At 37.4% G+C, this 21,856-nt stretch overlaps 1 protein-coding gene across 2 annotated transcripts in view; it reads right to left on the reverse strand.

Annotated features, from left to right (window-relative positions):
- The window catches only part of SYNE1 (spectrin repeat containing nuclear envelope protein 1), a 311,711-nt gene that overhangs the window by 287,680 nt on the left and 2,175 nt on the right, over window positions 1–21,856 (reverse strand). For both annotated transcript variants that reach the window (XM_013178233.3, XM_048076956.2), the window contains exon 2: window positions 14,990–15,263. In XM_013178233.3, coding sequence (XP_013033687.3) covers window positions 14,990–15,053 — 64 coding nt within the window. In that variant the 5' untranslated portion in view covers window positions 15,054–15,263. The remainder of the gene's footprint in view (window positions 1–14,989; window positions 15,264–21,856) is intronic.

Below are 21,856 nucleotides of genomic sequence, written 5' to 3' on the forward strand. Positions count from 1 at the left end.
TGTCCAACCACTGAGGAAAAAAAGATGTCTGGAGAACAGATGATCAGCATCCTATAGCACTGGTTTGAAACAGAATGAAAGAGGTCATGTAAATGGAACATATGGCTTTCAGTGAAAAGCTATTGAGTTGTGTGTCTTTAAAGCTCAACATCTAAGGTTAAATGTTTCTACGCCATATGTATTATATGTATTTATGATATACAAATCTAGATGACAATGCCAAACAATAAACTTGAGCCAACAGCCATTGCACAGACTTAACTATGTACAAGTATCACCTATAAACAATCTTATAATTCTTTCTGCTTCTGTGGCAAAAAGGTAAAAAATGCTGAAGTCTAGATAATGCTAAAATAACTGAGTCGTTTCTTAGTAAAAGATGCAATGGAAGTGAAAGTTTTGAAAGTTTAAAGGAATCCAAGCAATAGGTTTTTTTTTTTTTTTTTGTTTGTTTGTTTTTGTAAAAGAGGCCAGACAAAACCAGAAGGCAACAATTGACTAGTATGAAGTTAGTCTAATTACATGGACTCAGGACTTCAAATTATTTGGATACTAAAGTAATGACAGAGAAAACAAGGCCCCTTTATCAGAAAGAAAGAAGAAATTGAGATACCTCTATATAATGAACCTCTAATAACATTCATCTAACAATGAACAGCTCTTGCTGTGTAATTCAGAACTCATTGCCAGAGCAAGTGCAAGAGAATGTTACAGGATTAGGGAAGTGCAACCCAGCAGCCAGCCATCACCCGGTAATTAGCAAGTGGTCAAACCCTGCCAGGAAGCAAGCAGGTAATGATACATCTTGATTATACTCAAACTAAAATTACTAATTCAGATGAAAAGCACCTCCTTTCTGAGTGTATGGGTTTTGAAACACAATACTGAGACCAAGATCTGAAATCTAGATTTGGTTTCTCAACATAGTAGGTCCTCCAAGGAATACAGATACATCTTTTACTAGCTGATATAGTACAGTGCTTCCATAATAAACTGCCAAAATAAACCAAACTTTAGGGCAAACTTAGTCTTAGATCTTTAATCTTAGATCTTGATTGAGACTGAAACAGTTCACAATTGATAATATAATTAAAATGCTTGTCATTGTAATTTTTATGTTTCAAGATGTAAACAAGGTTCTCTCCATTTTTTTTCCCCAAGACAATGCTATTGCTCTTCTCAATATCTAATCTCCTCTCCACACATTTTTCCTTTAGAATTTCTACGTCAGAAGGCTATTTGAGTTTCTTTCACTTTCGTTTCATTTTTTCTTTCACTTTTACGTGTATTCCAATATGTTAGCTTATTGTGTTGCCTTGAAAATATTATTCATAGCTTTTACATAACTTTTAAGTACAAGTTTATCTTCCTAGAAGATGAAAAGAAAGCATGAATTTTTCTTTTGTTTGTTTTTATTCTAGGCCATTTAGTCTACCATTCAGCTCTGATTTCTATACTTTAAACTTCCTATTTTGGTGAGAAGAGGTAGTTAGCTGTCCAGAATTTTGATCAATTGACTCAATCTTTTCCTTTCCCGCAAAGGAAGTTCAATACACATTTTCATGTAAACCTGTTTATCTCACTCTTTTACATTACCTGCAACTTTACTGTAATTCAGCTTGATACTTTTAAATTTCCTCAGAAGCCTGTGCAAATAACCCAAGCTCCTTAAACCACAGACAATTATGTTATGTTAATTAACTATGTCACTGAAGTCTGCAAGAGAAATGGCATAGATTCCAAATTTGGACTCATTAAAAGTACAATTCAACTGGCAGCTTGCATTTCAGTGAGAGAATAACCATTGTATTGTCATTGCTGTTGTTTTAAATAGCTGGGCATTTGGGCTATGTGGTTTGCTGCTTTAAGTGTGCCAATAATGAGTTTAAAAAAAAAAAAGCATTGCAGCTTATAAAATTTCCAAAATATTGGATTACAAACATATAATAATGCAGCAAGTTCAAAGAAAATATACTGTTGAAACTTTAAATTTCAAGCTACTTCTTATTCCTGATGACACAGTTGACTTTTAGACTAATATGGGCCTTCAGAAAACAAACAACTATCAATAATTACCAGAAACAGCTATTAGTAGCTGTTGGTAGTTACATGTGCACCTGATCCAAGCTGTTAACTTTAACCAGCACAGCAGAGTTTTAGGATCTGACCTTTTCTTCCTGATTGCAGTAAATGCCATGTTGCATCCCACACTTTCTTAGTAGGTGAGAGTCAGACCTTCCTCTATTTCAGCTCCTATCTGGAAAGTGGTATTAGCTAACTTTACCACCTTCAGAGGTCAAAATGTGTTACTTTGTTCCATATTTGCATATTGCTTTCAAAAGTCAACAAAAAAATAGAGAAATACTTTAACTACCACTGAACAATGAGCAAAATAGCATACTATTATAAAATCTCATTCATAATGTTTGTAATTTCCTATGCAAGTTTGATGATTTCTTCCTGATAAATGTGAATATGAGGTGTGAGTTTTTGTGCAGACAAATTTCCCCAGGGAACACAGTATTTGAACATGCCTAAAATATCAAATACAAAAACACAGAGCCAGTAAGCGTGGACTATTCATCTCTTAGAAACTATATGCAAACACAACAACGAACTGTTCATGATTCTTTTCATTTATTCAAGTCACTTCTGGCAGTTGGTCACACCTACAGTTTTCTTAGTAACAACACAAACGAAAAGGCAGGATCGGGATTATGAAAGAAGAATTATGCAACTTGGCTGTGTTCAAGCTCACAAAAGCGTCCTAACAAAAGGAGATTCTGGAAAGCAAGACCGAGAAAGAGGATTATACAAGACTAGAGTCTTCCTTCCACGATACATGGCAATAAGTAGCAGTAGATTTCCTGCTCTTAATACAGTCAGTCAGCCAGACAAAAATAATCAAAATGAACTTTTGCCTCTTTAGGAAGCAGAAAAGCAGAAACAGACACTTCATAGTAAGATTCAGAGCTTTGTATTCCAAGAAAAAAAAAAAAAAGTTGATTTGGATGAAAAAGCAGTAATACAATTTTTTTTTGGGGGGGGGGGGGGAGGGGGTGGCAGGATGGATATGTATTTTAGAAATATAAATGAGATTGTCACATGGCTTCACTTTTACATAATAGATATGAAAGACATGGCACTAAAGAACTAAAAGGGCAGTCCCAGGATAGCCCACTGACTTCAACTCACAACTGCTGACAAGAAAGTATCTTGTTTTTGAAATATTAACTACATTGAGGGTACTAAACATCTCACACATAATCACAGTCTTCCTCCTAATTTCTAACTGCTAGTGCTGTTGAAGTTTTTGTTTGTTTGTTTGTTTTTAAATCCACTGTATTTGTATGTTTATGGACCAGGTTATAAACTATTATTTTTTTTATATATATTTTTTTTAATTAATTTTTTTTATTTTTTTTTAATTGAAAAATCTTTAATCGAAAATCTTTAGATATACAAAATCCACATCTATGCCTTTCTACGCTAGTACCTCAGGGCAACCAAATTCTTTTTCATATCTAATTCTTGCTGGATTGCACAACTTCAGTAATGCAAAGCAGTCAAAAACCCAGGTTAATTAGCCTTATGTCCTGTCTAATCAGTCTCAAATCAGGGTATGATCATCCATGTTTTATTACTGCAACCCACATCTGCTAACAAAGCTTCATGACCATATGACCTCCACTAACACAGTGGCTTGATCATGTTTGCTTCTTCACTGATTTGTAATTGATCACAGGATGGTCTCACCTGTGTGTCTCCTGTCTGTTCACAAGCCCAGGTTTTGGTTTCCTTAAACATAACCTCCCAGCTAAGGCCTGTGTTTCTTTGATGAGGCACTCCACTGGGGAAAAGGTCAACCAAGCTCAAAAGTGCAGCACAGCTGGAAGCACAAAATTTTCACCATCAAATCTAAGGGAAGAATTCATGCCTGAAAATTTCTCTTCTCATTTGGAAGAGAATACAAGCTTTGTAACTTCCATTAAAAGGTATTTCTTGTTCTTCTCACTTGTGACAAGGCACATCAGCTTCACCCATGTGTGAATGGAACATTCAAACTGCAAAACAGCACTCAAGTATGTAGCCAATGAATCTAATAACAGAGAGGGTGAGCTGTAAAAGCAACTGGATTAATGCTCGTAACTGTTGTTTATTTTCATTTACTTGGGAGAATGAAAGCACAGTCCAAGAACTGGTTTTACATGAAGAACTATAATTTCTTATGAATAGCCAAGTCTGAAGACTACAGGCTCCATTCCTAAGTAAGGATTTTGTTTTGTTTTTAACCATTAGACAGTATAAACAAGTAAATATTTTGCCTTGCCTTGATATATTGTCTTGGCCCCACATCTTCTTGAGTACTGTGATCTGATATGTAAGGTATTTCCTCCACCCATCCCCCCCCAGACCGGAAGGCTAACAGTAATACTCTTCAACTACTATTGCTGTAACAGTTCATTCCCTTCACCTTATGGAAAGAAGATCTTTCCTTTGTTTTAATGAGCTTAAGATAAAGCCTTTGTAGAACAGCTGCTGCATTCACGAGGTCTGGAGCCTTGCTTTCTCGCAAGCCGCTTTCTCGCAACAGTGCCTCGAGCCAAGATTCCCACACTGACATACGGTCCTTGATGCCGGTGTAGGTGAAGAAGCTGTACTGCTCTGGGTATGTACATGACAATCTCCAAGCAGGCTGGTGGAGTCATGACACCCTATGCTGTCACGACAAACTACACTAGCTGGCCTGTATGAGTAATCTGCACAAAGCATAGGTACTGTACACCACTTTTGTACAGCCCTTTGCTATTGCTGAAAGGAGATGATGGATTTTCCCTTGGAATTGTACTGTCACAGCTAAAAAGAAACTCTGTGATCTAGGTAAACTAAAGCGTAACTCTCTTTTTGCATCAACAGCTATGTAGATACAAGATATTGTTAAACGTTCCAGGCACATGTGGTATCCAGGTGAATACAATGACAATCTTTAGCTTGGAGCTTCACAGGTTTTTCAGGTTTGTGTCACAAGCCTTACAGAGTTATAAGGAGATTACACAGATTCTCCATAGACACTTAAACCAATGTGCATCAATGAAGGCATAATCCTCTTAAAAGTACTGATGAGTATGTAACAAATACTGAATGTAATTGCACAAAATCTGCTGAAGTTCTAGTAAAATAATTTTCACAAATTATGTCTCTTAATAAGCTAATGTTTGTGTGTTTGTATTAATGTTTATACTGAAACTCCCAACAGCATTTCACAATGCTATGTGTTAATAACTGTGACTCCTCGACAGTGGGAGTATTAGAGACAGAGAGAAGAGGGAGGGCTTTACTGGGGATCAGGGTGAGATGTGGGGTCTTGGCCTCCAGGCACACCAAGCTGTGGCTGGGCTGGAGCCCAGAAAGAGCCACTCCCACAGTATATAGCAACTCATCATTATTCCTTCTTCCACATTCACCTGGAAGTTATGTGGACTTGACCTGAAATAGGTGATGCTTTGCTGCTAGGTCCCATACGGTTGTGCTATGGAATTAAAATAGTCACTGAGATCCCCAAATGAAACAGGCTCTGTTCCAATTGACAGGATAGAGGTTAGATTTTATATTTAGCCATAGATCCTTCAAACACATTCTGAAAAACAAATTATACGTGAAGAGGCTCCAAAACAAAAGAAAAAATAAAATCTAGACCCCAAAAAGAAAGCAACTAAAATCTGAACATAGATGTTAGCTGTGGAATTAAGTAATCAATTATAAATTCCTGTAAAATGTAACACATGTAATACATTTTAAACATCTCATTTTAGTTTGAGTAATAAATTCCAAAGAGCTAGTTTGTTGGTATTTTCTTGCTGTTGTATTGCTTTTTCTCTTCTTTAAATGGACTACTGTGTTCTTAATAGGTTGTTGACTTTTTCCTCATAAGGCTCTTTCTCATCCTAGATAAAAGGGAGAACAAGTAGCCTGTTTTCTTGCATACAATAATAGACGGTTCACTTGGATACATACAATTGCCATCTAAAACTCAGTGAGAGTCTAAAATTAGAATTCTGTGATATGACTCACATGGAGCTTTGTGACAGAAGCTAGGATATTTTTAAGCAAATGAAGTCTAAAGTACAAAATAAAAAATGCATTCTAGAAATAGTCTATGAAATAAATTGCTAATAATTACTAGGTGTTATTTTCATATCTGTTTTATCCTCTTTCAGGTAGATTCTCCGAAGTATTATCATTAGCCTGATAATTAAAGGTGGTAAAGCTTCTGATTTCCACAAAAGGCTAAAACAGGAAACCAATATAGCTTCCTCATTTAAATATTTTTTCCTTTACTCTGAAGAAGACTTTTACCTAAACACAGAAGCATGACCAGCGATACTACTTCTACAAAACTATTTTAATGCTTATTACTTAGTAATAGAGGACAAGAGACATAGTTTCAAGTTCCTCTAGTAATAAAAGTTAAAATAAAAGTAATAATAAAAAATAGATGAGACATCATTCCAAGAGGGAAGATTATTTGTGATCACAATGTGCTATATCTAAAATTAATACATCAAGATCTACAAGTTGTATTGTAGGAAGATACTACAGCACAGCTGTGAGCAGATGAAGCTTAATTTTTCAAGTCTGTAGTATATTCTATTACAGACAGCAAAGGAATCAGATGTTAAATAAGATGAATGATAAATGTCATAACCTTCATAGAAAAACATGACATTGTAATTCTTTAATAATTCTGAAGGGATTGCTTTCTGATATCCCTATCCCAATGCTACTACTAAAACATCTGTCTGTCTAGAGATTGGTCAGAATAGAGGGGATGTTCTCAAAAATATTCGTGACAGTAATATTTTCCTTCTCAAAATCTTTATCTCCACTAAACCTTCAAAACTGACATGCAATTGTTCATATTTACACTTCTCAAAACATCACCGTTTTCACACCAGTAACAAATCTGGCAGATGTTATTTTAAGATAAAATCTTTTAACTGAAAATAGTTTTTTTTTTTTTTAAACATATCAGATAAATTCAGATAATTTTTTTAATCACAACCAACTTAAACACTTGTAGTGCAGATGCCTACATCTGAATTTGTCAATCTAGACTGAGTGAAGCAGAGCTGGTAAAGACAGATTTGTACAAAACAGAATTTGTCTGATATATTTTGGATATGCACTTTAAGATAAGAACTGTTTTTAAGAAGCACTGTTTTTAACCACAGTATACAGAACAAGTCAAGAAGGAATTTCCTCTCCCATTTTGCCCTCCCACATTTTGCATAGTGAATCCTATCCTTAGTATTTGAATTCTACCACATAAGAAGAGAAGAATTTTGGTTTTTGAACTCTATTCCTTTAGAACCAAGTGTAAGCAATCTCAGTATGCAGCACTAAAATTTCAGCTGTTTTCTGCCCTAAATATACACTTTATCCCAGATGAAAACTGCTCTAAGGAACCTGCTTTGGCACGGGGGTTGGACCCAATGATCTTTCAAGGTCCCTTCCAAGCCCTACAATTCTGTGATTCTGTGAAAACTGAAAAAAATATACTGTTTTTTCTTAAAAACCAACTCAAATGCAAATGTATGTTTGTCACTTATAACATCTGTTTGATCTTTAGAGCTTGTTATCCTGGTTGATCATCAACCAACGGGAAAGAGGAACACTGATTAGTTTACCAACCTTTAAGAACTGTGCAGTTCTTAAAAGTGCAAGCAAGGATGCAATGAAAAAAAGAGTTGAAATGGTGATTTATACTACATAACATTGGGAGAAAAGCACTAGAAAATTGTAAGATGGTAATAATAGTTTAAAAAGAAAAGGTATTTTAAAGTACTTAACCTGGAATTTGTTACCAAAGGAAAAACTCTAGAAGTCCCCAAATAGCCCATGCTGGGCTAAAACAAATACTGCATTGCACAGACTGCCCCAGGACTGTGTTCTTTTTGAGGAGAACAGAAAATAAAAGCCAACTGCAATCAAATAAATAAATAATGTTTCTTTACACTGTGATACTCATTGCTATCTATGACAAAACATTCTAATGCAACTTGATACCTAGAATTTGAACTGGACTTGAATTTATGTCATTTATGCTATTAGCTACTTGTTTTGTTAACCTTGGCCATATGTTTCTGGACTACCTACAGGTAGGCTCAGAAATTCTCTCTGCCGGCAATACATCAAATTATCAGATACTTGGGTCAGAAGAGACCTGAGGAATATTCTTGCAGTATTAATTTTTATATACATAAACCAGAATTAAATACTTCTAGCAACAGTGATTTCACAGCTAGCCTTAGCAAGTTTCCCTATTCAATGTTAACTAATATTTAACCTGAATATCCCTGACTGCATAACCCTTTCAAATGCTTTCATTTTTGTAAACAAAAAGACTTGATCTCTTTTCTTTCTTTGTTTACTCTTTAACAGTTTTCTTCACAGCTATGATGTTTTTTTGCAGATCTTTTAACCATCACACATAAATCTATTTTGTTACGAAAGAATGTAAACTTAAGTTTTCTTACACTGAAAAAAAAAAGTTTGAAATTCTGCTTGGAATCCTCTTAAATCAGACATGAGATGTAAGATACAGATTCCCCTTTGGATTTACTTGGCCTACTGAGTGAATAGAGTCAAAAAAAGTACTTTCCCTCAAGAAAGCTGCAGGAATCATCACGCAAGGACATTTCAGAGAGTGAAGGACTGCAAAGGAACAGCAGCAGCAGGACTACATGGAGACAGAGGATGTCAACAAACTGGACAAAAACTTTAATTGTGGCAGTATTTGTGACACGGGACAAAAACTCCACACTGCGCAAGGTGTGTAGCATTCCACTCTTGACCAAGCATAGACTTTCAAGCTCACATTTACAAATGTGATGTTGTAGTTTGATTTCAGAAATGATAAAACTGTAAACGGCACTGAAAAGGGAAACCTTGACACTCGCCTTTTTGGTAGGAGCTCGCCTGACCTCCACAATCCAATTTTCATCTGGTTCAGATCTAATATAAGATCTGAAGCATTGGTGGAAAGAAAGTTGGGAACATACATGCAGTGAAGCAAGGTAGCTTTCAGTAGCAGGTATCTGTTAAATCAGCTTAGCCTAATGTTAAACTGTGGTTCTTGGCACTGTTGACTTAGAAAACAACCACAGGGAAAGTCCGGTGAAGGTACATATTAACAAAGTACCTATCAGCAAAAAAAAGAAAATATAACTGGTGCTTGACTAATGGCTACTCCTAGCACATCATGGAAAAGAAAACAGGGCTAGGATGTGAAAGAAAGGAAAAAAAAGAGCCAAAATTTAAGGAGAGTTTGATGGGGGGGGGGGGGGGGGGAGGACAATCCAGAAGAAAATCAACACAGTACACAGTATTCTGCGAACAGTGTTAATATAAGGATGGCATTAAAATTACAGATAAAATTACAGATAATACTCAGTTGTATATAAAACTTTAAACTGAAAAGTGATTGGACTTTAAGTTAATTTGACCTGTGTATATTGAAGTTTATCAGGAGTGTTACGAAGTTTACTAGAATGACTGGCTACTTTTCATAATAGTGGGTCTTCAATGAATGACCATGTTGCTTTCTTTCCCACCACGGTTTTTTCTGCACTGTGAAGTCTCTCTGCAGGGAGTTTACAAAAGCACATTATTGCTCTGAACCAAAATGAGCCTAAAGTCTTAAAAGAATAGTGGTGCAACCCAGAACCAAACAGAAGATTAAGAATTTTTTTAAGCTTTCATATCATTTGCAGGGTGAGGGTGTCTTTAAGACCACAAAGTATGTGTCTTATAATAGAATATTGTTTAAATTGCTGTACTTTGTACACTATAGAACTGGTTTTACTGAACGGGGTTCAAATAGATAACAGCCTCAAAATATTAATGATACCACAGCAACTTCATTTGGGTGGCTTATATTGCAATGTAGACTGAATTTTTGTGATCCACTATAGACAAAGACAAAAATGTCCTGCTTGACTGAATGGACCACCCCATAATAAATGCAATACCACATCTCTACCTGGCACAGGCTACTAACTGAGAAATTAGAAGAACTGGATAGAGGAAGAGAAAAGTGGAAAGAAAGCCTGCAGCACTAGTATGATATAGTGACTCTTTGATAACACCTTACAAGCCAAACACAGCAAGTCAACATATGGGAAAATGTCCAAAAGAATTGGATGTTGTCCTATTATTTTCTTCAGAAGAACAGCATAAGCATGACTGTAGTTTGTCTGTAAGTGTACTACTTTAGGAAAAGACTGAATTTCACAACACCAAAGATCAAAAAGACAAGTTTTTACTGACTTGTTTTCCAGCACTGCCTGCTTTGATTTTTGCACATATTAAAAGTGTTATAAGAACCTTTAGTGTATAACCAGCAATAACGCTAGAGAAGCTTGCACTCCCCATAGGCAAAGGAGCAGTATCTTTGTGCCAACTGGCATTTACTTCCCTGAATAACCTTAAAGAATCCCAGGAATGCAACTCCAACTGATGGTTAGCACCAGTTCTGCTCAAACTTTGTGAGTGCTTTTGTAATGTGAAAAAGTAAACTAGGAAACATAGAGTAAAAAGCTTTGAACTATGCTAGCAAGGAATAAATTATGCAAAGACAATCATACTAAAGGATGTCAAGTATTTTCTGTAGTAACTCAAGGCTGGGCTTCCTCATGCGTAAATTCAGCAACCAAAAAATCAGGTATCTCCTCTATGCTCTGTTGTCTCTCTCTGTAACCACTTTTGCAGGGCAACACTGTTGGAGCTAGCACTGAAGGAAGGGTAAGCAGTATGTAGAGACTAGTAGAAAGATGCCACATACCCCGAAGGGTATGTATCTAGCAAAAGAGTAGAAATGGAGGACAGCTATGGCTTCTGTGGATTTATCTGCACATTCCCACCTACGGCTAGCCCCTCCTCAGACCCTCCTCTCCTCCTTGTAAAGGGATAAGCATTCTTCCCTGCAGCCATTATAAATGTTATAAATTTCCCAGAATAAAAATATGCTATGATACATTTCTGCTTCAAAAACATGCCTTCATTAATTAAAATTCAAGTGATGGGGGTCATGCACCTTCTGGAGATGCCTTTCTCTCTCTCGACTGCAGACTGAGCTATAATGAAAAGCCATATGTGGCACTTTTTATTAGCATGACAAGGATGATGAAATTAGACAAGACAAATCATACTCGCACTGTCCACCTCCCTCCTATGACCCACCAGCCCTGGCCTAACAGGGTAGGTCCCTCATTCTCCTGAGTAGGAAAAGCAGAACCACAGGTGTCCTTTGCGTGGGCACCAGCATGTGACAGGTTGCTACACACTGGCAGCCTAGCACACAGCACATCATTATGACTGCTTGTCCCAAGTGGGCTTCTGAGGCAGTGATATGCAATCTTTTTGAAAAAAAAAAAAAGAGAAAAACAAACAAAAACAAACAAAAAAACTCTTAACATTTATGTTTGCTGCTGCAAGTGTCATAATCACTGATAAAAACCAATAGTTTGTTTTGTATTTATTTCTCTCTCACAGTATTTAGTAGAGTTGACAGAAATCCGTTAACTTACAGGATGTTTAGGAGAGATTTCAAAACTGGTGTTGATAATCCCAGGGACGAGAGGCATTTTTCTGATCTTTCCTACACCCTCCCACCACAAGCACTTATTGGAAGTTTGTGAGGCAAATATGAGCCAACAATGTCGTATGTGGAGAATGACTTGCTTTACCTCTGGCCCTCAATCCCAATGACTTCCCAGCACTGACATGTTGCAGCACTCTCCAGCAACATCACACAATAAATTCTCTCCTGCCTTAGCTCATAGCCAGGTACAAAAGAAGGTGTCGCACAGCAGAACTGCAGCTCTGTAGTAATGGAGGATCCCCCAAACCACCTCAGTTCCTGTCATACCATGAATACTGTCAAGTCCACTGTCAGCTGGGGTTACACACCCAGCTACACCTTCATGGATCCTGGGAAGCCATGCACACACGCCAAGAAATATCCTTTTGTTCCTATGTCCATACCTGCTTCTTTTCCAGTTGATTTCAATTCCTGAAAGGTATCACTACCACACAATCATAGACCAGTTTGGGTTGGAAAGGACCTTAAAAATCATATAATTCCAACACCCCTGCCATGGACAGGCATACCTTCCACTAGACCAGGTTGCTCAAAGCCCCATCCAATCTGGCCTTGGACAATTCCAGGGATGGGGCATCCACAACTTCTCTTGGCAATGTCTTTCAGTGCTTCACTACCCTCTGACTAAAGAACTTCTTTCTAATATCTAATTTCACCCTCTTTCAGTTTAAAACCATTGCCCCGAGTTCTATCACTACACTCTTTGATGAAGAATCCCTCCCCAGCTTTCCTGCAGGCCCCCTTTAGGTATTGGAAAGCCACTATAAGGTCTCCCCGAATTCTTCTCTTCTCCAAGCCGAACAACCCCAACTCCCTCAGCCTATCTTCACAGAAGAAGTGCTTCAGCCCCTTGATCATCCTCATAGCCCTCCTCTGGAATCGTTCTGATAGGTCGATGTCTTTCTTATACTGGGGGCTTCAGAGCTGGACATATTACTCAAGGTATAGCCTCACCAGAGGCAAGTAACTAGGGACAATCACTTCCCTAGTCCTGCTGGCCACACTGTTTCTAATACAAGCCAGGATGCTGTTGGCCTTCTTGGCCACCTGAGCATACTGCTGGCTTATATTCAGCCAACTATCAACCAATACCCCAGGTCTACTGGCAGCCTTCCAGCCACTCTTCCCCCAGCCTATAACATTGCATGGGGTTGTTGTGCCCCAAGTACAGGACCCAGTAGAGTAACCTTAATTCACAAAGGCTAAGATAGTCGCAGTGCAGATTGTCTGCTCATCCATAATGCAGAACTACAGACTAAAAAAAGACTTCGGTTCCAAGCTCTCCATTCTTGGCAAAGGTGAAACATTTATTGAAGTATAGCTTCTGCAGCAAAACCCAGATCCCAGCAATAACAAGCTGAACTGATTTCATCTGAGGAGCAAAGAACCCAGTTACATCTATAAGTTCAAACTAACATACAATGCCAAATGTTTTTTGCTTCATACATTTTCTTTTAAATGATTCTCACTTAAGAGGTCACTTAATTACTTTTGATGTCCAAAAAGAAATAAAACAAATATAGCATTCTGAATCCTATATTGGATTTCAATAGAAGAAAACATTAAAAAATGAAAAAAAAAAAAGATAAAAAAAACCAAGATGCAAGTAAACGGAACAGCCATTTTGTCAGTAACAACTTCATAGTTATTTAGAAAGGTAGTACTCATACGCCTGACAATTAAAACTCCACATGTTCTGTAAATTCCTCAGCATCCTCCTGGCTCATTGCTTCAGAGTACAAGCCCAGATAACCTTCCCGGAATGCTGCTCAGCTCTCTGACCTTTTCCTTTGCAATGTGTCTTCATAAGCTTCAAGCACCTCTGTCATTTACCACGTGCACTTCTTTATTTTCCTCAGAAGGGTTCACGGTTTCATACTTATTTCATTTCTTACTTTGCATCTTTTTTTTTTCCCCTCACCCTGGGATCCTTATTAAAAACCTGACTTCTTTTAAGTATATTATAGATTGATATATAAAGAGAGAGTGTGAGAGAGAGATTTATATATACACATGCATGTGTGTGTGTGTACTAGGACCACTGCCTCATTTGTGGCCAGGGTGGCTTCATTTTTGCATTGCACACTCATTTGTGTCTGCCTTGAGGGTCTAATCCTAATGTTTAAACCACAAATTCTCTGGGCAGGGAATATTTCTTTCTTCTACATTTGTGGGCACTTTGAACAATTGTCCAAGATAGCAGCCTAAGAAACAGTAGACAAATAAAATAGTAAGGAGAAAAAAGTAACCACACAAAAGTCTGTAGAACATAAGGCAGAAGTATTTTGGAGCTGGAGAAGTGCTTTACTAGGCCTAAATAGAACAGAATTTGCTTCTTTCTTTATTCTCATGTTTCTCTACTAAGGTTACATGGAAATCATGCATGCTAGTTGTATCTGGTGACTGGGAAGCTGAATTCAGATATCCCATCACAACTAAAAAACAATAAATGGAAGGCAAAGTCATGGGAAGATAAAGTTTCCAGATTTAGAGGATAAAGAAAAGGGTTGCAAGGATTCTGTGCATACAAGTTGTTGTTAAAGTAGAAGCTAGTGTGTAAAGAAAGCACTACTTTAGTGATTTATGCTTAAGTTTGAAAGTTAAGAGGAATGAAGCATACAGCAGCACAGACAATAGTTTGTTTCTAGTCATTAGCATCACTCTCAAAAACGTATGTTCTGAATGCAAGTTTTTAGCTGCAGCATTTAGGTGTTAATTAAAAAAAAAAAACACAATAACTTCATTTAATCATACTTTACTATAAGAACATTAAAAAAAAGAATACTCAAATACTACAAAGTATTCCTATGATACAATATCTAAAAGGCTACCAACTTCAACACAAATAATTAGCTCACTGAGTTATGAATTTTTCAATGCTTAACAATGCAATGAGGTCCTGTCCTTGTTTGGAGACAAGAAGTATTACCAAATTAATAAATGCTAGTCTACCAGTAAAGCAGATCTACCAGTAGACTTCACAGCTGAGAAAAGGATAGATATAGTTTCTATTCTCTTCTCTACGAGAAAACCAACGTACAATTGGTCAGGTGGGAGAAACAGCACCAAAGTCTTATCTTCACTTCAGTGTTCAATCCCTTGCATCCAGGTTCATAATGTCAGCTGCTTTCTAAACATTGCAACTAATCCTATACCAAAATACTCATATAATCAGAACCCTTCAGATATACTGTGCATATTTTCTAGTAGATAAGTTTAGAATAGTTACTAGAATTCAGAAATACCATCCTGTGTAAAATAGTAAAAAGTAGGAACCTCCATTTATGAATGGATAACGGTGAGCACCAACCAGAGCCCATCTCCTACCTTGAAGTCGTTGCATGACATTGGTTATATCCCTAGACCTTGCCACAGGTCGGGATGAGGCCATGGTCTCTTTGCAGTAAGTCCCTTTCCACTGACAGAAGACTCAGAAGACACCCTCCAAGCCGCCAGCCTTGGTGAGGTGCCGACCTCTGACTGCTTCCTTCCAGCATTCAGCCTCAGCAGAGCCTGTCTGGCTGAGTCACAGCCACCCACGGCCCACGTGGGCACTCACAGGGTCCAGCAGCAGCACTGTTCTCGCAAGCAACCCCAGCACCTGAAAAAGAAAGTACCAAGATCTAGAAGAAACATCTACAAGCTCTGCAAAACTAAGAATTCTGAGCCTCAAAAGCTATTTTAACCCATAAGGATTGATGTGTCTTGTGCATGCTGTACCCTCCAGCCAGAGACACAATTAATGCTGAAAGCTTGCCTGGCCATCATCCGCGGAAATGGCAAAAACAAATCATTAAAAACAATTGGCAATGCACCAGACATCGATGCTTTCAAAAGCATGCTTGTGGATGTTGTTTTAGAAACAATGATAGTTATATATATTAAAAGTAATACTGTAATTCTTTCTAATGTAAATAATATTATGCATAAAGGAGGAAAACTGAAATCACTTGTAAAATCCAAGTGCCCAACTCTCATTGTATTTTATCATGCTAGAAGGGAATGCATAATAACAAATTATTGATCATGACAATCCATAACACAACTGAACTGCGTGCTCTAATCTGAAACACTGAGATTCGCATACCTTACTATTAAATAAAGTTATATTTACATTCTGTTTTACAGTGTATGATGATGTTATATTTTGAGTCATTTAGCATCTTTATCTGAGAAGCCAGTACATGTTGTGTATATATGCATCTGGTTCTCCATTAAGAAATAACTGACCACATAGACACCAGCAATAACTGCATTCATACTACATACCCTGGGTTCACCCCAAATTCGAGATGAAAAGAAGGTGATCAGCATCACAGGTATGAATAGGATTATGGGAATTGTGCACCACCCCCTCCTCTTGGCCCGAGGGTCTGTCAGAGCACATGGTCTCCCAGCATACAACAGAGGAGCCTTTAGGCTGCCCTGCTTTAGGCACACAAAACGTTCCCGAAGAAATTGTCACCATGTAAGAGAAACTAACGTTTTAACATTTCCTTTTCTGATCCTTCCAACCCTGCCTGACCTAAGGAACTCCCTGTTTCCCCTCTTGCTGCTGGTTTTATGAGATGTTTACCTTGTGTTTTGGAAACAAAATGAGAACTACTCAGCTCAGCAGACCCAAGCTGGCTTTAAATCAGTAGAAATCAGTTGTAAACGAGCTGATTTAGAGGAGCTGTGGAAGATGCTGACTCCAACTCCAAGCTAAAAGTGTCTGGGAAATTGCAATCAAGATATATGTTCAATCTACTCATACAGCAGGCTGAGTCACTGCATAGTAATAAATGGTAGACTAGCAATTAATAATTTATCTAGCTGATATTAAATTATATGTTACATAATAAGAATCTGCAGTTGCTCATTCAAAAAATCTTTTGCACGTAATGGAAATTAACTCATTTAAAGAAGGAACTAAGTTACTACAGACAGGGAAGAAAGATTCACGCATGCAACTGCAGTCACCTCCACAGTCAGAAAACCACAGCTCAGAGCACAGCAAAGACATCAGGGAAATGGATTAAAGTAAGTTTCATGTATCCTTCTCGCCTGTCTTCAGCCAGCATCTAAAACTCCATACAAGAAAACCTACATGCACAGTCAGCTATTCAATATAATACAAAGGGATTTTTTTCCTGACTTCAACAAATGCTTAATGCCTGCAGCAAACTATCCCAACAGAAACATTATATTTTTCAGATTTGTAAACATTAAAAAAAAAAAATCTTCATAACGTTAAATCTTCATAACGTTAAATATACTCATATCTGTTACAGAAAATCATTTGTAATAAGAGGAATGACATTTTTGTTTTAGTACCAGACAAGGATATATCTTCAAATATACATTCTCAAAATACACAAGTTTTAAGACAAGTATACTGCCTAAATGTCATAAATCTCAGCCTGAAATAGACCTGAAGGACTATGTGAACTTTAACACGCTTTAACACGGAAAAAGTGGTTATTCCTTATTTTAAATAATTAATTGTTTGGTTTGAACATACAGAGAATGAATACACAAGAGTGAAAAGGAGAAGTTTTGCATATATATGAAAAAAATTTTATTACATTTGCCATCTATCTGCATTTAATGGATAAAGTTACACTGACACAGCCTTCTTGTATGAATATTCTGGTAGTGTGATTTTAGATGAGTAAAGAGAACTATCTACTTCTTTTCTCATATTAAAAACACAAGGCCTATCAATCTGCTATAGTAATAAAATACAGAGATTTTAAAACAGCATATTGTTTCTCTCTTCAACTTTCAGAAAAGTAAGATGGCTCTTCTATGGAGAAGAAAAACCCTAGATCTACTGTGGGTTAAGTTCTATGGATCCCTGGTGTAATTTTCATTTTTTCATAGTGCCTTGGGAATGCTTTGAAATATCTGTAAAAAAAAAAAAAAAAAAAAAAAAGAGAGAACATATTTTCCTTTTATTGGTGAACCTACAGTACCATTGGCAAAAGCAGGTCATATTTTATCTTTAAGTTATTAAAGTGTATAAGACATGTTAGTGTTGACAGACAAGCCAATCAGTGAAGTGGTTCCAGAAAACCAAAGAGAAAAGCAGACAGCTTATAAGATGTGGAGTAATGGCTGAAGATAAACCTGATGAAAATAAGTGTAAAAAATTCTCTGAATTCTTCATGCCATCAGAAATTGCAGATTTCCACTACACCAGGATGATGCAGCATATAGCAACTAGAGGAAGATTCCTGCTGAAGGCATGGACAGTCTCCACAGTGACTCTCCCAGTTCTTAGAAAACGACAGCAAAAGGTGAACAAAGAGCCGGTTATAGAGAGACTTGGACTGAAAAGAGGCTTGGGGATGCACAGCTACAAAGAAGCATTCACTGGAATTGTACTTATTCCTCATAGAATGAATTCCAAATGCATGTCTCAGATAGACGGTTGTACCTGAAAGTAGAGTTTTAGATTTCTCTAATCTCCAATTATAGTAGCAATGGGTAAAGAAAGTCCAGGTAAAAAAGGGTAAACACAGTACAGTTATTGGTGAGAGCAAGACACAGGTGGCAGACTGGTTCTAACTTGTCTAAAATATCTGGAGTATATCAAAAAGAGAATTGAGGGGAAAAAAAAAGACTAATAAACTCAAGGAACTACTGCAACTAGAAGTAATTGACAAATACTACATAAATACAAGAAATACAGTAGAATAACTGGAGTAACTATAACACAAGAACTGAACAAAGTCTCAGGAAAGACAGAGATAAGACCAATTGTCAGAGCAGCACTACACGTTAAAGAAGAGGCAGACTTCCCTGAAGAAAGAAACTGGTATAGAACTGATTAAATCAAATATCATTTCCAGGAAAGGATCATAGAATCATAGAAAGGCTTAGGTTGGAATGGACCTAAAGGTCACCTAGTTCCCAAACCTCCACTGGCAGGGACACCTTCCACTACCTCAGATTGCCCAGGGCCCCAGCCAGCCAGGCCTTAAACCCTTCCAGGGATGGGACATCCACAGCTTCTCTGGACAACCTGTTCCAGTGCCTTACCAAACACAGTTTACTGCTGTAGTGCTAAAGGTCTACTTTGATCCCCAGGTTCAGTTCCTGAAACAGTAGAGGTCTTCAGAATTCTGACAGGGAGATAAATGCTACTGAAAGTGATGTGATTGTGTCAGGGAGCAGTGACCCTCATGCTAACCAAGAAGAAATGATTCGCATAAAGGTAGGAACCAGAATTTTTTAGAGATCATCCTTGCAGTTTTCTACATCAAATAATCACAGAACCAGCTATACTATTTATCATATTTACATTAAGAGTGCAGAAATGAAGGATGAGAAGTGAAGATCTCTGACACAATGTATGTTATCTGTGGGGTTGAAGAGAGACTTGCTGAAAGTCCAGCTGAGTTAGACTGGAGAAGTAAAGACAGTGAGCAAATGGTTCATAGCCAGACAAGTAGAAATAAAGTAGAAAATATGATAAAGTTGAGCTTAATTTACCTCAGTGAATATTATATTGCTATTTCCAGTGAAGATAATGATGATAAAACTATGATAAATACAGGGACAGAAGTGCAACAGAAGTGGAAAGAGCACCATTTGAAATAAAATCAAAATTAAAAATGGAAGAACTTTTGATAAAATTCATCCCAGAGTACTGAAAGCTTGTAGCTGATGAATTGAGAACCCATTTCTAAACATATTTGAATAAATCAAGCTGCAGATAATGCCCACTTAGGAGTTAGTATAAAGAAGGAGATTAGAGTGATCCAAAATGATTCTTATGCTATCTTCAAAAAAAGTAGTATCTCCTCACTGTTTTTCCAAAATTCAGTCCAACAGAAGAATGACTTTGGTAATTGTTACAGATAGTTGAACTGCAATCATACACTTGTTTGCTTAAGCACAACGTAGCACCACAAGTCAGTGTACACTGGAACTTTCCCAAGTCGAATGGGACATAACGATGCACTGCATAAGATCATGGAAAAATGTAATTTTGGCTCTGAAAAGTGTTTTTGATAGTACGGTCCCCAAATCCCAACACTGTCACTCTGTGCTTCCTTTCTCTACTGCATGAATTGCTTTCAAAAAGAAAAAAGGTGGAAGAAGAGATGGATTGCAACCTTTCACTAAGAACACACTGAAACGGAAACACTGAAATAGGATGTTCTCACTGACTATTCAACTCCAAACTGATTTGATATGCAGTAGTTACCTAGAGGTTTGCAAGATGTATTTAAACTTGCTTTTCATAGGGAAAAAAAAAAAAAGTTTGGACACCTTCTGGAGCTCCAGATTATTTCAGTTCCTCTAGTTGTGCTTCAGTAATGTTTGGCACTGAACAGAAGTTCTTCTTTTTACAGAAAGCCTGCAACACCAGCTAATAATTTTGAAGAGTCAAGGTAATTTGCAAATCTGACATTTAAAACTGTGGCATATGTGGCTTACGATTTTTCTGTGCTTCACCTACAACTATACTCTGGTATTAAAAATTATTTGTAGTACCACAGTCATTCACACACCTATGCACATTAATAGGTTTTTTATTATTATTTTTTTACTTGTGATTATGTTTTTTGTTTGTTTGTTTTTGGGGGGGGGGGGGGGGGGGGGGGGGGGGGGAAGGAGGCTGCAAAATTCCAGTGGCATTATGAAACTGTGACTCCTGTCTTGCAGTTATTCAGTTTGAACCAAAAATGCAAAGTGTTCCAGAAGAAAATATAAGACAGAGACTTTTTTTTTTCCAGAAAAATTAGCAGAATATATAGAGAAGAGACTTTTTTTTTTTTTTCCAGAAAAATTAACAGAATATATAGAGACATATTCAAAGAAAGGTCATTCCCTGTCTTTCTAATATGAGAAGTTAAATACATCGTATACTGCAGTTTGGTAATCCTGCTACTGAAATTCTACAAAAATGTATTATAGTTTATATAGATGTTGGTAATAGCAGCAGACTGGGATCAGTAACTCATTACCTTCTACAAACACAGGATATAATCCTTGTCTCAAAGAGCTTACTATCTGCACAGACAAAGACAGACTAAGATTAAGATCAGAGGTCACAATATGCAAGCAAATAAGACAGAGTGAAATTAGGATATAATTTGTAAGCTGTTTAGTGGTAGGAGAGCTGTTCTAATTTTTCTACTTTCATATTGATATGGCACTTAGGATTTCTGTGGCATAACAGCACCTATAGCATAAGGTGCCTGCAGAGATACAATTATAGGAGGAAAACAAAACAAAAACAAAAAGAAAACACCAACATAGAAAACACTGAAGCATCTCAGGAAAGGGTGGGTCAAACTGAATTTAAGATAAGCAAGTAATAATCCCTTGTATTTTTCTGCACATCTCCCAAACAAGAAACCTCATCTGGAGTAGAATATGTGAGCAAGGGGCAGCATGGCTGCCATGTGAATGGAAAAGCAGAAAAAAAACCCAACTGCTTTCCTCATTAAATCTGTGCCTTCGAGTGAAATGAAAGTAGAAGTTCAGTTGTTTCAGAGGTACACTGCTGCTGTTATTTTTATGACCTTTAAGGACACACAGAGTCTCCACCACTAGCCATGGTAACAAGGAAGTACAGAAAGAATTGTCTGTGTTTGATGTATGTACTTTCTTAATAACTACAGTCACTACTTGAGACACAGCTGACTTCCTTCAACAAAGTGTAACCGAGAAAGATTAGCATGGTGCCTGTCTGAATGGTGGATATATACATGTGTCTCTTGGGGCCTGATCCACAGGATTCACCCTGCAGACCCTCAGTGATCACCCACAGAGACCCCCTCACTGTGCCGATCCTGGAAGTTCCCCTAGGACCCACATCTTGTTCAGTACCTCACTGGGTCAGATCCTCCCTGGGGCCTGGCACTCCTATATGCTCCCCAAATGCATTCAGATGCTGCTCCTCCTTCCCTGAGTGCCTCTGTCCTCTCTTACCCAAAACCAAAGGGTTGCTGTCCTTGAGCAATGTGCATGCTGGCAGGCTATGTAACTCAGAGTAACTCCACTGAAGTTCACAGGAAGGTGCTCCCAAGGTCCCAAAGTAAAAAATAAAAAATATATATATTTTAAAAATCCAAAATCATTGGATGATTCTCCTATTTTAATAAATGGAAAGTAGCAAAGCATACAGGTATACTGCTATGATGAGATTCTTGTGTTTCCATTAAGTGAAGTAGTCCAAGTCACTACTGGCATTTA

This window comes from Anser cygnoides, chromosome 3 (assembly GCF_040182565.1).
Source record: "Anser cygnoides isolate HZ-2024a breed goose chromosome 3, Taihu_goose_T2T_genome, whole genome shotgun sequence".
In the NCBI taxonomy this organism is placed as follows: domain Eukaryota; kingdom Metazoa; phylum Chordata; class Aves; order Anseriformes; family Anatidae; genus Anser; species Anser cygnoides.